This window comes from Malania oleifera, chromosome 2, assembly GCF_029873635.1.
Source record: "Malania oleifera isolate guangnan ecotype guangnan chromosome 2, ASM2987363v1, whole genome shotgun sequence".
Taxonomy (NCBI): domain Eukaryota; kingdom Viridiplantae; phylum Streptophyta; class Magnoliopsida; order Santalales; family Ximeniaceae; genus Malania; species Malania oleifera.
In genome coordinates, this window is record NC_080418.1 from 115,164,539 (window position 1) to 115,181,850 (window position 17,312).

At 34.7% G+C, this 17,312-nt stretch overlaps 2 protein-coding genes across 4 annotated transcripts in view; one reads left to right on the plus strand and one right to left on the minus strand.

Moving 5' to 3' along the window:
* Positions 1-494: 494 nt before the first annotated feature.
* LOC131148321 (probable protein S-acyltransferase 1) lies at positions 495-2,270 on the minus strand. The gene is made up of 5 exons (XM_058098036.1): positions 1,980-2,270; positions 1,646-1,855; positions 1,316-1,576; positions 958-1,191; positions 495-842 (listed from the first exon to the last, which is right to left on the minus strand). Exons 1-5 carry the CDS (start codon positions 2,268-2,270, stop codon positions 663-665), a joined length of 1,176 nt encoding a protein of 391 aa, XP_057954019.1. The 3' UTR covers positions 495-662.
* Positions 2,271-4,892: 2,622 nt separating this feature from the next.
* Positions 4,893-17,312, plus strand: part of LOC131149701 (protein RRP6-like 3) — a 35,345-nt gene continuing 22,925 nt past the window's right edge. Inside the window, exons 1-8 of one of the 3 annotated variants that reach the window (XM_058100393.1) lie at positions 4,893-5,212; positions 5,335-5,576; positions 5,677-5,775; positions 8,153-8,236; positions 8,616-8,702; positions 11,393-11,513; positions 15,432-15,619; positions 15,706-15,750. In XM_058100393.1, coding sequence (XP_057956376.1) covers positions 4,990-5,212; positions 5,335-5,576; positions 5,677-5,775; positions 8,153-8,236; positions 8,616-8,702; positions 11,393-11,513; positions 15,432-15,619; positions 15,706-15,750 — 1,089 coding nt within the window. In that variant the 5' untranslated portion in view covers positions 4,893-4,989. The remainder of the gene's footprint in view (positions 5,213-5,334; positions 5,577-5,676; positions 5,776-8,152; positions 8,237-8,615; positions 8,703-11,392; positions 11,514-15,431; positions 15,620-15,705; positions 15,751-17,312) is intronic. The other 2 variants (XM_058100394.1, XM_058100395.1) reach the window with 2 other exon arrangements.

Here is a 17,312-nt window from a genome sequence, read left to right on the forward strand (position 1 = left end):
ATCACCTTTTTATTTACCTACTACTTTGTGAGTATTGGACGGTGTATATGGTACAATTATTTAAAACAGTGAATAAGAAAAAGTGTGATAATGTTTGATAGGTTAGTGTAATACTACACTTTATATTTTAATTTTTGTCTAAAATTTTCTGAACATAATCAAACACCTGCACCAAACTTTCCTTTTCTCCTTACCAATTATGGGGCTAACGCATGAGATTAATTCCATGTGAGAAAATCATTGAGAGGGGATTCTATTGCATCTCTTGATCCATCAGACTATGCTTTCCACCAATCATGAAATTTCAACCAAACCCATCTAGAAATGCATCATAACATTCATGAACTCCCATTGTTTTTAAGTCTCTGCAGAAGGATATTGACAGATTGCCCACCTTATAAAGTCAATGCTGAATGTATTTCTACCTAATTGGTGTTTGGCGAGTGTGAGGAATCCAATACAAATTAGGATTTCACAAACTGTCACCAATCCCCTTCACAAGAAATCTTTTTATACACTTTTGTTAATGTACTAGAAATCATGTCATTGAGACCAAAAAATTATTCAGGCTTATTTCCAGGTAATATTAAGCTGGATATTACACAGATTTGAGTAATTGATCAAAATCAAGTGTAGAAGGCGGTCTGCTCCATTCTAAAAACTCAGTTCGACTCAAAATTTTCCTGCATCTTTGTGTACAAATTTGGCTTCACTTCGGCACGAAAATCAACCATCGAAGGTGGAAGTGGCACCGGCAAAACCTCTTTAATGTTGCGTAAAATTCCTTTATCGTATGGATTTTTAGAACCCACGAACCGCTGTCGAAAATTCTCATAGGCTGTCTGCTTGGGAAACATATATAACACAAGATGAGAATAGGAAATCATCAGTGACACTAATCACATGGCAGTGTACATGAAAAAAAAACCTATGTATTATACAGGTTCTGGTTCTTACCTGATTGACAGCAATCAAATACACATGGAAAGTAACAAGGCAACCGAGTAGCCCAACTACTGCAAAACTAAAGGACGCCAAAGCAAGCGATTCAGGGCAATTCCTCAGCACCCCGGACAATCCAATGCCAGTTTTCAGCATTCTTTGGTGAATTCTCCAGCAGGAAAAGCTAAGTGTGTAGGCAAAGAAAGCCAGAGCCGTTATTATAAACATTAGGTAAAACCGATAGTTCCTCTGCAAGCACAAAAAAATGAACTAAAATTCCCTCTTAAATACAGATTAATTAAAGTTCTGATATTTGCAAATTGATTTGCAGATGAAAAGCAATTGGTGAGTAGTACTGAGATTTGCTTGTTACCAGGGCTATGCACTGTCCGATCCAGGGGCAATGGTGATCGAACCTCTCGACACAATTGTCACAAACAGCGCAGTGGCAACTCCTTGGAGGCCTCGGGATCCTACAAATCTGACAATACTTGAGTTTCATTTCCACTCCATTGATTATTACCCTTTTCCTTCTGCTTCTGCTGCTGCTGCCCACATCTTCGACACATCCTTCATCGTTTCTGGGAATAATTCCCGGATCGATAGTACTAACCAGGAACAAATTAACAAGAACCTGCACATACATGATCTCCCACTTATAAATCGTAGAGGACGGGAAAAAAAAGGGAACAGGGAGAGTAGCCTTATTTGACAAGACCAAAAGAAGTTCATAATGTGCCCTCACAACCATTGTTAAAATTATGGAGAAGGAGATTATTAAACCGGAGCGATTCGATATATCACGTCCACTATAAACGGCAAAAATCCAACTCGAAAGAATGATGGAAACTGTTGTTAAAACCAAGCCCCTTGGGTCCGGACCACAGACGAGTCTACCCCCAAAGAAGAATACCTGCAAACGCATTCATATATATATATTTTGATAAGCAGAGGGTTTATAGAAAGAAAAGCAGTGTTTCCTAACAGCGTGCATGCACACACGCACGCACAAGGATTAGATCGAACACATATGGTACATTTTTTCCTGGCCAAACTTGGTAAACCCTTGTTGGTTCGGAATCACTGAGACAGCCATACCGCACCCATTGGCGCTCCTCAACGTTCTGTTTAATCTTGATGAATTTTTCTCGGAGACCAAGCAGGATTTCCCTGGCCTTACTGAAAACTGATGTTTCATCTTCTGGCTGGTTCTGTGTTTGGGCAGTTGTTGAAGTGCCTGCAAGTTCAGAATGTGGAATTGGGTCAGAGAGGGCAGGGAGGTCCTTCTGGGTTTCTCCCATTTCCATTTCCAGATGGATGGAAGTCATTTCATCTTATATTTTGCAGTGAACGGGTTAATTTGCTGTGGTTGTAAAGAGACAAACCAAACCAAACCAAACCGTCATATAACTACCTTTTGAACTGAAAAGTGGTCACGCCCGTTGGAATTGGATCCCCAGCGGTGTCACTGTGGGCCTGCAATTACTCAGGCCCAGCCTTATGGCTTACGTTGGGCTATGGGCTTTCCTGGGATTGTTTTGGGCCTGTGAATGACCATAGGCTACGTACATCTTCTTCTTCTTCTTTTTTTGAGATTGGAATTTAAGTATGAGAAATTGATCTCATAATAGAACTAATTTTATAATTTTACATATTTCTCATATAATTTTTAATACTGTCACTCTCCTATTACTAAACGTAGAGTTGTAAAGGAATTTCATTTTTTGGATGAAATTTCCCTAAATATTATGACAGGTCGAACATTATATAATGTCCTTTTATTATAATATTATTATAGGTTATCGTTATATTTCAAATAATTATAAAATATTTACAATAATAAAATATAAATTAATTACAAAAAAATATTATAATTATTTAATAATAATTTAATATAGTGAATGAAATTTTAAGATCATGTGGCTAGGATTCATGTGTTGATTTTTTTAATTTATGATGATTTAGCATTGATTTATTTAGGTACATATTCCTAGTAATTTCTTTTTTTGTATTGCAAATATATTTTTTCTCCATATATTGTTTATGCATGGATCAAGGGTATAATGACTTTCTATTAGACTAAAAACATAGGTTGCAACACCATGTTTGTTTGCATTATTATTGTTCAATTTTAATTATTACTTTTCCAATGTTGTTACATTAATTAAAAATTAATTTTATGATTATCAGTTGTTATAGTTTTTATTATTTGTAGTGCACATCCGTAGCATGGGTGTTTGTTAGTCCAACTCAATTAGAGCTAAATTGATCAAAACAAATTGACAAAATTACTTGTGGATCGATTGACCAGTCTAATTTTATTATGTGTAATTTTTTTTATTACATAAGAACTTCAATCACCAACAAGCCTTTTGGACCCCTTGGTGCCACACCAAACCTACAGATCAGCGTCCTTTGCTCCCAGGTCTCGCCGATTAGGGTAAAGTCCGAAATGCGGACACGATTTCTGTGCATCAGTTGGAAGTTCGGCTAACCCGACCCCTGAAACACATCTCCATTACCATTCACGGTTCCCGTTGGCTCACAGAAAACTCTCACTATCCACAATCTCCGTTAGTTCACAAAGCGAACTCTCACCATCCACGGTCCCCGTTTGCTCACAGAGTAAACTCTCACCATCCACAGATACCGTTAATTCCGTAAGTGTATCTACTAAGAATTGAACTCCCGATGCAACCCATCTGACTAATCCAAATAGAATGAAAATGAAATAAATGCAGTAGTTGTAGAAGTAGTAGTAATTATAATAACAACAGAATTTAAATATAATTAAATTGGTTGATTCTAAAAGTGAGCATTCGGTTGGTTTGGTTAAAAAATCTCATTAACCAAACTAGTCAAAATTCTATATTTAACTGAACTTAAAACCAATCAAACCGAACTTCAGTTAAATCGGTTAACCGATTTTAGCAAATTTAATATTTTAATATATATATAATATATATTTAATATATATAAAATATAAATAATATATACAAAATTTTAATATATATAATATATATAAAATAAATAAAATATTAGTATATATATAATATATAATATATTTTAATATAATATATATAATTATTTATTATTAGTTTACACTATTCGGTTAATCAAATTAACCGAACCCAAAAACCTAATTGAAAATTAAAAACAAAAATTCAAAGAAAATAAAAATCAAATCGAACCGAACTGACCGAATTTAATCAATTAATTCAGTTTTAACAGAATTATGCTCACTCGTAGTTGATTCTATTGATTTTTTTTATGAAAAATTAAATATATTTTTAACTTGAATGACACTTTCGTCCTATTTTTTGTAAATTTTAATTTGCGTACACCTTTACATTAATTTTCTTCTTCTTTGTAAAAGTTAAACTACCAAGGCACCAACTTGACTCGACCTATCCAATCATCAATTAACTTAAAATAAAGCAAACCATATCTTTATTCGACTTGAGATTAAATTTTCACTAAACTAATAAACACGAGTCAATTGAAATTTTAAACTCATTCTAACTCATGAATAGTCCAAGATGTTCGCAATAATTTAGTATAAAAAATTTACTAATGTTAAATTAAAATATACTGAACATAAATTTTTAATGAAAATTTTAAAAAAAATAAAATAATAAAAAAATTGGGAAAATAAATAAAATTCATCTATAAAGTATTTTTTTTTTCAAGCTTCACATGCCAATCAATAGCTTTAAGCATTCTAAAAAATAAGCATAAAATAATAATATAGAATAATTATAATTAATTATCTTTTATTTTAATTTTTCTTCAATTTTAAAATTTTAACTACGTTTTGTGATTTATATTTGAATAATTTAATATATGGAAAAATAAAGATGCTTTTTAATTAAAAAAGTCAATTAATTTTAATTCTAAAAATATTAAGTAAATATTAGATTTTAATATTTTTTTGACAGTAATAGCAAATTAAGAACGCGCCGCCACCTCCTTCCCGTCATCACAGAGCTTCTGGACTCTGGAGACTGGACTTCCGAACCGCCATAGACGAAACATCGAAAATCAGAAATGGAAAACAGAGCGAAGATCAAAATAGCATTCGCCATCGCCTGCTTCGCTGCTATCTCCATTCTCGTCGCCGCGCAAAAACGAAAGCGTCGAAAGCAAAAACAGTCCCCTACCTCTTGCTACCTAAAAACGGAATTAAAACCTCAGCACGCTTTCAAGTGCGTTCTAGCAGATAATTCCTACTCTCCGTTCAAGCACTTCAAGCTCAGAGACTTCAAAGATGGTACATTTTTCGTTTTTCTTCAGCTTAGCGATTCATTTGCTCGCTAAAGCATTAGCCAAATTCACCTGTGCTGTTGTCGTGGCTGCTAAAACCCTAGCTAAACGTGATGATGTTTTTCTCAGAGATTTGTTCAAATTCACATCCATATGAGGCCGAGATTCTATCTTTGCTGGAGAATCCTCGACTCAACTTCAGCTTCGTCGATGGCAGAATATATCTGGAAAAGAGTGAGTCTTACGTTTGGGTTGACACGAAGACTCGGTTGCAGGAGCTTGCTGACTCGTTGAGTAGAGAAAAGATCTTTGCTGTTGACACAGAACAGCATAGCTTACGATCATTTCTGGGGTTTACGGCTCTAATGCAGGTAACAAAGTGAATCCTGCATCCTATGGATAATTTAGTGTGTACAGTATCAAGTATTTGCGATGCATTAAAATTTTGTATTTGTTTCCGAATTTGAATAGGTTTCTACTCAGAACGAGGACTATTTGGTGGACACGATAGCTCTGCATGACTCAATGGGTGTTCTTCGCCCAGTTTTTTCTGATCCAAATATTTGTAAGGTAATTCACTGTGTACGTGTCTTACAGGAGCTATTGATTTTGACACGCAGATCCTATTATCCTGGTCTCGCTGTCCACATCTTTTGCCACCATTGTTCATTCCAATTTTTAATATTCCAAGGAAAGGAAAAGATATTTTTTTGATTAATGTCAATTACTTTATCATGGAGGAATCAGAAGGTTGGATGGCGTTGATAATTTTTCATGTAGCATGGGTGCTAGTTGGTTAGCCTCTTTGAAAGCAAATATTTTAGTCTTGTTTTGGTATAGTTATTACTGTGTTAGCCTTTTTTTGCGTTTCCCTCCAATGTGAAGGATGATGCACATGTATAGATTGGTTTACTTGGATGTCTTTTGGGCAGCCCAAGTAGAATCATGCCTAAGTGGGAGTAGAAGACCTTTATGTTTGAGGGTAGCCCACTTATGAGTCATGCAAGGAGTGGCTCATTAATTAGTTTGTGGTGATTTTCTTGGAAGATGAATGATCATCTTTGGAGAAGTTGAAGGCAATAAATTAGGGAAGTTATTGCTGAAAATTAGTGCATTTTCATGCATATTGGGGGCAGCCAAGAAGAGAGGGAAGGAAGGAGAAAACTGCTGAAAATTTATGATTTCTTGTCTAATTGAACTGAAAGTTTAACACCTTGGTGACTCATCCTTCTTCATTATGGTTGGTTGGATTGTCATTTGGAGCATAGTTTCCTTGGTTTTGTGGCTTGGACAGCAGCCTCTGTTTTGGGGTGAGACCTCTTCATTTCTAATTGAATTTTTATTCCACCTTTGTTGGTGATGACTCATATTGGTTTGCATGCCAATAATTTGCTGTTCTTGATGAATTTAGTTGCCTCGAGTCTTAACTAGCGAATACTTATTGTAACTAACATAGTAAAAGATTGGAAGCGAATTTTGGTCCCGTGGTTTTTCCCTTAACACCAAAGGTTTTTCCATTTAAATCTTGGTGTTCTCTTTGTAATTGTGTATCTGACTTGTATTCTTGATTTTTGATTACTTTTGTTTCTTTTAGAATTAATTATTCTACTTAGTGTTGTTCGGCCCATGGTCTTAAATTTTCACGAAATTAATTTTCATTTAAATTTGTGATTTCCATCATGCTCGAAATGAAAATGGTAGTCAATTTTTGTCTTACAAAATTTCCGTTGAAATTTTAACAAATCATTTGAAATTTGCTTAAATATCGAAATTTAGCAAAACTTGTCGAAATTCTAACTATAGAATGGAATTTCCTTGGAATTCAATTGAAATATTTAAATGCAAAGCAAGATTTCTCTCCTAATTATTTTATTTGTTAATCAAAACAGAAGATTATTGCAAGGGCTTTTGAAATTATATAAAAATTAAACTTAGATGTCAACAACAACATTTTATTTAGCCATTCATATCTAAATTATCTTTATTTGTAGAATTAAATTTTTTTTAAATGATTTATTAATTTCATTTATATTAATTGAATATGTTTAATACACATATCATGATACAATTATTGCACCTTATACAGAACATAGGTATTTAATTTATAATAAATATTTTTTTAATTGCAAAAGAAAAGATTTCATTCTATGAAGAATTTACCAAGAGGGGAATAAAATATCTCCCACCAAAATTCTGGAAAAATCCAGAAAAAAAGGACTAAAAATGCAAAAAAATAAAATAAAAAATTGAAATATAAAAGCATAAAATTCCTCCAATCTTGTAGAAATTTTTAATTATAATATATTAATCCTAAAAAAACTTACATTATTATGTCTATTAACCATTTCTAAAGTTTCATTAAAGAATTCCAAGCTTTAGTTCTAAATTCCAAGCTTTAATTCTAATTTCCATTTTTTCCAAATCGAAATTGAAATTTCCATTACTTTTGGAGCTTCAAAATTTTAGTTGAATTCAAAATTTAAGACCTTGATTTGGACAAGGGGAAGGTTTATCTTGGGATACTATGTTCTCGTCATCACCTTCATACCTCTCTTTCACCAACAACCTTCTACAAGTAGTAATTGGTGGAGAGTTTTTAAGGTCTGCAAGTCATATATTTTCCCAATAAATTTTTTTTCTTCCTATTATTAAGTTTTTTCATTGCTTACTCCTCTTATGAATATTATTAGCACTTATCTATGAAGGGAAAAAATTACATGTAGTGAAGCTTAAGAACACTTTAAAATACAAATTTAAAAAAAAGACATTAAAATGTAAAATTAAGAAATTAACATGTTATGTTGGCACATTCAAAATTTCAGACAATTTTATAAAGTTTATGGAGCATGCAACTCATTAATCAGAATGGGCTTGTATCAAATTGGGCACAAGTTGCTTAACTTATGGCCCCAAAAAATATTCTGTGGCTGAAAATTTCCTGATACAGGTGTTTCATGGTGCTGATAATGACATCCTCTGGCTGCAGAGAGACTTCTACATTTATGTTGTTAATTTATTTGATACTGCAAAGGTGAGGTTTCTGTACTATAGATCCTCTTTTAGATAAAGATAGATCATATTTAATCTCATTGCCTTTATGTTATTGAAATGACTAAGTATCCCGCTTAGAGAAATTTAAAATACAAAAAAAAAAAAAAACTAATCACCCAAGAACATGGAGGGCAAGTTGCTTCCATCTTCTTGATTGTTTTTTGTTGGTTGTACTTCAGTTAGCTTACAAAAAAATGAACAGAAAAGAAAAATTAATTACTCAAAGAACAGTGTGAGACTCCTCTTCCCCACACCGCCTGTGCCAGTTTCTCTTTAGGGGTGTCGTTCCATCTTCTTACTGCTGATAGCTTGTCATCACAATTTTCTGAAATTACACTATTAATGTTCTTATATTGCAGGCCTGTGAGGTGTTGTCAAAACCACAGAAATCACTAGCATACTTACTTGAAACGTATAGTGGTGTAATCACAAACAAATTGCTACAGGTTTGGCATTGATTCATCTACTTGAGTGATCTGCATGAATGGCTTTAGTTTACTGCAAAACTCTTTATTTTTATTTTTATTTTTATTTATTGAGTCCTTCATGTAATTTACAGAAGATAGAGATATGATCAGTTTATTAGCTGGGCAAATGATGTCTACCTTTCTTGAAGTTTGGTAATGCTGCAGGTACCTCTCTTGAGGTTCGGGGAATTACAATTGCCTGCTCTCCTTCAAACACATCAATCACTGTTACCCTCAGCATAACCAAACTAGAGCACTGTGTTATGAGAAGGGGAATCTCCCTGCCCGTACTTGTAGTGGTTTCCAAAAGTGGCCATCCTCTGTCCATTTCTTGCCTTTCTACTTCCAATCCAAGCCTAATTCCATCACTCCCCTTCAATTGACCTCCCTCTATTTTGATCGACCACAATTTTTCATCCACCACAGTTTGTGATGTCGCCCAAATGGATTATCTTAATTTGATGCCAACAAATGAATGTTAAGAACTTAGAATTTCCATGATCCTTCAAATAATCTAACCAAGTTGAACTCTTTGATGACTTACGAATGCAAGCTGATGACGTGGGTCCACCCAAAAAATCTTCATGTTTTCTTTTGCCAACATAATTAACTCAGTAGAAATTGCTTTGTGGGCTGATCACATCCATATACTTGCTGCCACAGGCATCCATGCCATCCACCATAGATGCCGGTGGCCCAAGCTTGTTCCTCCTCCTCTTCCTCCTCCTCCTTCTTCTTCTTCTTAGTGCACTGATCTTTTGCACTTGGTTGTTCTGGTGGAGGAACAAAGAGATTCATAGAGAAATTTTCAGAGAGAGAGAGAGATAAAGAGGAGGAGGGAGAGAGTGCCCCCTTGCTATTCCTGCAATTCAGCACCTCCATATTTCTTTCCCTGGTTCTCCTTACTCTTTAATCCCTCTTAAATTAAATGTTGGCTGACATAGCCATGGGGGGAATAAGGTGGAGGCAGTCTGTAAGTGGATGATGGGTTTGATGGTTCAGGCATTGATGCATTGTGCAGGTGGGCATTCGCCATTTGCCAATACTGAGTCTAGGGATAATGGGATTTGGTTTATAAATGGTCATTAGTGGTCCAAGGAGGGAGTAGTCTATAAGAATTGAGGAGAACTTGGACAACAGTGGTTGCTTGGGCATTCCCTCATGCTTCTATGGAACACAGAAAACATACTCCAAAAGCCTCTGGAGGCAAGTTGAAGTCTACTATTCTTTGTTAAGATCTTCTATAATTGTCAACTTGCATTTGACAAAATTAAATGTGAAGTAAAGAATGGAAAACACTGTTCTAAATGCGTGAACCGGATTTTGAATGTAAAAGGAACACTCTAAATTTGAACATTAAATTACTTTAGCTATTTGGTAACTACCTATGAATATGTGTGAGAAATTCGGGAGGTGAGGAGCTGTGTTGTGAATGATGTGGATCAGTGTGAAGATTTTTTTTTTCCTCTTTTAGGGGTGAAAATACCCACCAAAGCTTCTAAATTGACCTCCTATGAAGCTTCTAGACTTCTAGTTTGAGGTAATTAGCACCAATTAAGAGGCTTATTTGGTGTGACAGGGACAATGCTTTTAAGGAGAGACTCTAGAGGAGAACTTAGCATAGTGGAAGACCCTCTTACAAAGAAGGGGGTCGGGTGCAGCAACGGGGGAAGGAAATAAAAGGAGGTTGATAAGTGGGGGAATATTTTGGATTCATAAAGTGATGATTTGAGTGAATTTGGCTGTGGTGGGGGGTTATTGCTGGATGAGATTTGGAAACAATATGGATACGTTTCTGATTATTGCATCGAAAAAGGTGATTTATCTTATGTTCATCCTGCCCTGTCGGAAGGTTTGGAGGGAGTGCCTATTTTTAAAAATGACGGTTAAATCAACAATTCACACCATAGGGATGGAATATTGCCTACTCCTATGGAGGAAATTCCCAAGAAGGATTTAGAAGCCCAAGATCTTTTGGATAAGTTGGATTTAAAGTTGAGTGATATTGGAGGAAATAGGTTTGCTTGGATGATGACAAAAGTTGTAAATTGATGGATCAAAGAGAATTAGCAAGTTTGAAGAGTTTGGTTAATTACGATGGAAAGGGTCTGAAAATGGGTTTTCTTGGTTAATTTTATCTAGTTTCATGGTGTGATCTTTGGTTTTTATTTTTATTTATTTTCTTTCTTTTCTGTTTGTTTGGTGAACTTCTTGTCCCTGCACGTTGTACCTTCTTTTTTCCCTACCTAATATACTTTCTTCCTAAAAAATAAAAAAAGGTTTATTAAACAAGGGTATTTCATTGAATCTTAGACCATTACGAGTCCAGCCTCTATTTAGAGAGTATAAAGTGCAAACATTCTGGATCTATGTAATCACAGAAAAATATCTGAAGGGAGGTTATGTATATTTCTTAACCTCACAAGAAGTCCCTGCAATATTTTCAAACCCCAAGGAAGGTCTATGTGATGTAATCCTTATTCATGTGTGTTGATTTTTATCCATGCAAAGTTGTGTGTGTGTTGAAGGGCAGAAAGTATTGTAGAGTCTTGTAGATATAGGCATGAATTTTGCTTACTTGGGAAATCCATATTCAATGGTTCAGCTCAGATTTTTTTAAAATAGAATATCATTGAAAGAGTTTTTAACCTTTTATTTCTCTGTCTTAGCGTGAAGACTGGAGACAGCGTCCACTTTCAGCAGAAATGGTGCAATATGCTTGTACGGATGCACACTATCTGTTGTATATTGCTGATTGTTTAACTGCTGAACTCAAGCAGCGGGACAATGGTATGCTGTCTATCCTCAGTTTCTGTTGTGGTAAAAGGTTATGTGTGTTATGTCATTTGCATGTGAAATAAAATAAAAAGTGAAAATTGGTGGAGACTTGATCTAGCAAAAAGATTTTACAGTTTTGAGGGTAAATTTGAACAAACAATAAATTAGAAGTGCATATGCTTTTATTGTGTTTTATTAAAGTGGGAAATGCTAAGTCATGTCCAATGTTGCAAGCATTTTATGCACATGCATGAATGATGTGACCCACCTCTTTATGGATAATGCACACCTTTGGATGCACAAGTACAAGTGCTGGTTACTTGTGAGTTGCAGTGCATTCTTCTTTGTTGAACAAGCACGGGACTTGGTATTGGTGGTAGTTTTGAATAACAGTTTGTATGGCAGTGAATGTTGGTATGGGCTGTCATGTTGCAGCACAAAAAGGAAGAGAATTAATGAACTTCTAATAATCTAGGAAAACTTAATGAGAAAATGTTGAACAAATTGCATATATTCATGGTTTCATGGATACTGTAGGCTTAACGTCATTTTGAGTTCTATAGCATTGGGCCTTTGTATAATTATGTAAAGAACTGTCTCCTTTTCCTTCTTAATAGTTTATTCTCATTCTTACTTTCCTTTTATTCCCCTTCTTTCTTCCCCTCTTTAGCACCATCATACTTAAGTTTCTCAACGTAGGATTTTAATTTCAGAACATAATTTTTTCCTCCTTAAGTCTAAAAGAAAAACAGAAGGGCAGACCAGACAGGGATGCATATTTCATGACAAATTCAGCTTATATCATCGATAAGTTTAATCGTAGGTCCTTTTTATCTTTTTGTTTGGGGGAGGGGTGCTAAATCGATCGTGGAAACTCATTACTTTTTTCTTGATGCTTAACTTGACTCAAGAAAAAAGCTTTTTATGCTATGTAGTAGATGTTAGGTACACAAAGACAGATTCATCTCTAGTTATATTAGAATTATACTGTTGTTAGATCAGAAAGGCTTGTATATTCCCATGCACTTTCTTCCACATTCTTTTTAGCCTCTCCTGTCTGTATAGCACCTTAAGCTCAAAATGTAATCACCTCTTGATGCTAGCATATTTTTTTGTGTCTGTCTCATTGATTTAACCATTTTATGCAGCTTTGCTTTTTGAACCTTTTAAGGGATAGGCTGCACTACCCCCATCCTAGATCTAGCTGGGTAATATTGATAATGTCAAAACCCCTTTGCCCTCTCTTTCCTTTTTTAGTAGGCCAATAAGATTATGGCATGCATATCTAGATTCTTATGAACGTTATTGAGGGTGGCACATGATTTTTCCATTTATATGGGATTTTCATGGAAACAAAGGCTTCTATCCCTAGGCTAGGATTTTTCATGAACTGTTAATGCTTGATATAGATTGTTGGCCCACAACCTAACAGCTTAAGCTTTTAGGTAAAGTGGTAGTCTAACATGGTATCACAGTTGGTTACCAGGAGGTCATGGATTCTAGTCTTCTTGCCGTGTTTATTGTGTCGTGTTTAAAAGGAAAAACTGTATTCCCTGTAATGGTTGTTATCTATTGTGTGTTTACCTCTCCATGTGCTGTCGAGCTGCATGTGTGAGGGAGTGTTAAAGCTTGATATACGTTGTTGGCCCATAACCTAATGGCTTAAGCTCTTAGGTAAAGTGGTAATCTAATATTAGCACTGTCCATCAGTTGATTTGGTCCATGGGTTTGTTTACGAATATAAATATCATTCAGGGATGGAACTATTGCCTTGACAGCCTTGCTTGCTGTAAGAGCACAACAGATTTGAGAGGGGCTTTCTAAGTCCTCGTGTGCATCTTAGTTTATTATTTTATTGCTTTTGTTATCACTAGATAGTGGCCTCTGTATATGGGAATTTTTTTTTTTATAGAAGTTATGAACGGAAAAAAATATTAAACTAAAAATAAACTCTTTTAACTGTTTCTGTTATAAAAACCTCATTAAAAGTAGGATAAGTGTCCATTTCAAACTTTAACGTTAGTACATATATTCTACACATAGCAAGTAGTCATTTTCATATTTCAAACATCTTGTACCAACAGATTCATCTTCTTCCACATTTTCATACTATTCTATTTTATTGATATAAGTAGATAATAGTTTACCATTCAACAAAGCAAATGTAGTCACAAAGTTTTCATAGGTTTGCATAGATATTAATATAAGGTCAGACTAACATCATACAATTAAACTGTTTTCCAAAATAGGCAATTAAAACACACCCATGCAAATGTTAAAAATTAATCACTAAAAGTAAAACGAAAATTTATGGAGAATTCATGCTGGTGAAGAGTGTAAGAAAAGATGCAGACATAAATTTTGAATATAATATTCTTGGAAGAGGAATAGTTGGCTGATCATCGAAGTAGAAACACTAGATTCTTTAGCCAAGCATTTATAATTTACTGAATTTCTTTCTTGCAATTTTGAAAGAAAGGATTAGTTTGAAAAAGTTTGAAAGATGTGAATAAGAAAAGCATTGAAAAAAAACATGAAAACACATTTATTTTGAGATTTATTGTGGTAAATATGAAACGTAAATATAGTGGAAATTGGAAATTGATGAGTTAGAAACATTAAGGCAGTGTTTAGGAGCATGGTTTTTGCAGCTTGAATTTGGATTTGTGTGAATTTGGAAGAAGCTAAATGCAGTTTTATAATCCAGACAATTTGAAATTCAAGATCCAAATTCCATGCTCCCAAATGTAGGGCATGGAACTAAGTAATTATTTGAATGATGTGAGGGGGAAATAAAGAGTTGGGGCTTGGGAATATTAAAAGATCAAAAGGATTAATATATTCCCAAGAGAGAGATGTTATGTAGAATATAATCTAAAAAATCATTCAGGAAAGTTGCGTAAAAGAAAAAACCTCGTAGGATAAGCATCTTTATCAGATACCTCATTCTCTTTTTATGTTATACTACCATTGTTCATTTCTATGCTCTAAAATTTGGAAGGTCTCTTTCTCTGAATGAGTTCATTTGTTAACTGTCTAGCATTCAACCTGCAGATCATGGCTGGCCATTCTGCTTTAAAAAAAAGAAAAGAAAAGAAAAGAAATTCCCTTGTATTTTGGTTTTCGATATCTCTTCATTAGTTTCGATGGCTTACACAACTGCCTCTTGAAGAAAAACACTGAACTTTATAGTTACTGCTCCTGGTGCCTTTCTAGAGGTGGCTTCCAACCAATATTCTTCAATGTATGAAAATTTTTTTAAAAGATATTTGAATTTAGATATATGAATTTATACATACATACATATATATATATATATATGGACAATTTGTGAATTAAGTGTGCATTCACACTGACACATGTGCTGTACTTTCTTTAAAATGAGAAGAAAGGAGGATGCAGTAGAGATATGTTGGAATGCCTAGGTTCTTTGAGCCAACCTCCTTCCAGCTGCCTCCTAGAGGATAAGGGATTCTTCACTTTATTGATTGGGTCAATTGTTTGATTTTTCTATTTCCAATGGCTCCTATATATCCCTCTAACCACACAAAAAAAAAAGTAAAAAAGAAAGATAAATTCTGATCATTTTGGAAGAAACACAAACTAGACTGAAACACAAACAATACTAAAGAAGTAATGCGCTAGCTCCAAAAAGCCACACGTCAGAACCATATGCTACTTTGCTAGATTGTCCCCAGTGCGCGCATTTGATCTTGGAAGCTCTTAGAAACATTTGAAAATATATAGAATTAGTTTAAGGTTTGTTGCAGGAACACATTCTCTTGGTTGCGCACGACTTCATGTAGTAGGCTTCATTTTCTTTTTAGTTAGAGCAACAGCTCATAAATCCTAAGCAACTATATACACAAGCTTCACCGTAATTTTTGTTATTTGCTAAGCACCAAATTTCTAAATATTACAATGTATCAGAAAATACAGCTTCTCCCGATGAAAAATTCCATTTTGTTCTCGAGGCTAGTCGGCGTTCAAACATGATTTGCTTGCAACTTTATGCAAAGGAGATTGAAGCCTATCCCGGAGAGTCATCTGTGTCATCAATATTTTCCCGTCATTTGAGTGGACAAGGAGGTGCTTCATCAAAATATTGTGAAACCCAGGTGCACAACTTTTGATATTACTGTTTCTTAGTTGTTAACAGAAGTCAGCCTCTTTTTGCTGTTATAATGGATTTTTTCAACACCAGTTTCAGGATAACATCCGACGATTGTGTGCATGGAGAGATTTGATGGTCAGTTTTTACTCACCCAAGTGCTTCATTGCCCATTTGATACTTGGCTTTGCTAGTGTGTAAAAAATAATTTGTTTTTATAGCGATGTGTAAAAAATAAAATTTGCTTTCTTAAGTGAAGTTGGAGAGATTTAAGCCAGTGGGTTTATTAATCAAATAGCTGTAACTACCATTTTGGTTTAGCTTCAATGCTGGACAAAGAATGCAAATGTTATTGATTTATTGTCATAGAGTATACTCTACCTTTGAAAAATATCTCAATGTTCTAAAAATTTCATGTTTGGAATAACAAAAAAACACTTGATGCACCAGATTCCCATGCCAAATTAGGAACTAGGACCAAGACATAGCCCGATTTATTCCCTTGGAGAGGGTGTTTCTGTGAGAGTGCGATCTTTAGGATTTTTTATTTTACTTAATTTGAAAAGTATTGGTAATGATGGCGATTTGTATTGTGTTCCTTGGAGATGCTCGTCTCATCCCCCAAGTATTCTCTAAAACTCTACCTGCCAACCTGGGTCAATGCAATTCAGCAAGATAGGGGGCAATTTTTAAAAAAATATTATTATTATTTTTTAAACACAGAAACTCTCTTTAAGAAAGTAAAATGTACAGACCAAAGGATAAGGCATCCTCCAAAAAAATAAATAATTACAGATAGAAAGAAAAAGAAAAATTGAATCACATCAATATAGACTTCCGATCATCTGGAAGTCAGAAAAAACCCCTTAAAGCAACCAGAGTAAAAAGCTCAAAGCAATAATAAAGCTGGATTCTATCCCAGAGCAATGATAAGGGAAATCCCTTTCCATGAAAATATGTGCATCCCTTTGTGACCAAATTCTCCACAAAACTGCGAAAACTGCACATCTCTGCAGTCAGCTAGCATCCTGACTCCTTCCAAGTCCTCATAAATAAGAACAACCTTCTGCTATTTTTGAGGAACGCAATTATCGTCAAACCGACCAAAGCAATCTAATCCATGATACACAAGCAACAGAGTGATGCAGAAAAAAGATGACAAAACTATCTCAGAAGCCGTACAAAAAAAGCGTGCATATCTGGGTCTTACGCCTTGTTGGGCCTTGTACTCTGCAGCGTATTGTTGGTGTTTAACTTTATGTAAAACTACTTTTGTAGCTACTGTCAGCTAGTCAGAGTTAATATTTCTGGGCCTGCATTATGGAGTAGCCTATTTGATTTTGCTTTCTGTCATATTGTATAATAATCATTATGATTGCTTAACTATGAGTCCAGATCTTGTCATGAATCCAGATCTTGTCAGCTGGGCTTGTCAGTTCATATCAGGGGAATGGTGATATGGATGTGTTTTTTGGGAATATGCTTTGGTCCAAACAGCCATCCAGTGTCATGCTGGGCTCAGTAGCTACTCTGGCACTCTGGCAACCTACTCCTTCTGTGCCCCTGATTCTACTAGCTATCGGAAAATCTACACTATTACATTATTTCTTAAACTTTCTGATAAGTTTTCAGCAAAAGTATTTCTTTCCTCCTGAGAAAATGTGTCCTATGTACCATACGTTCTATTTATTCGAGTTATT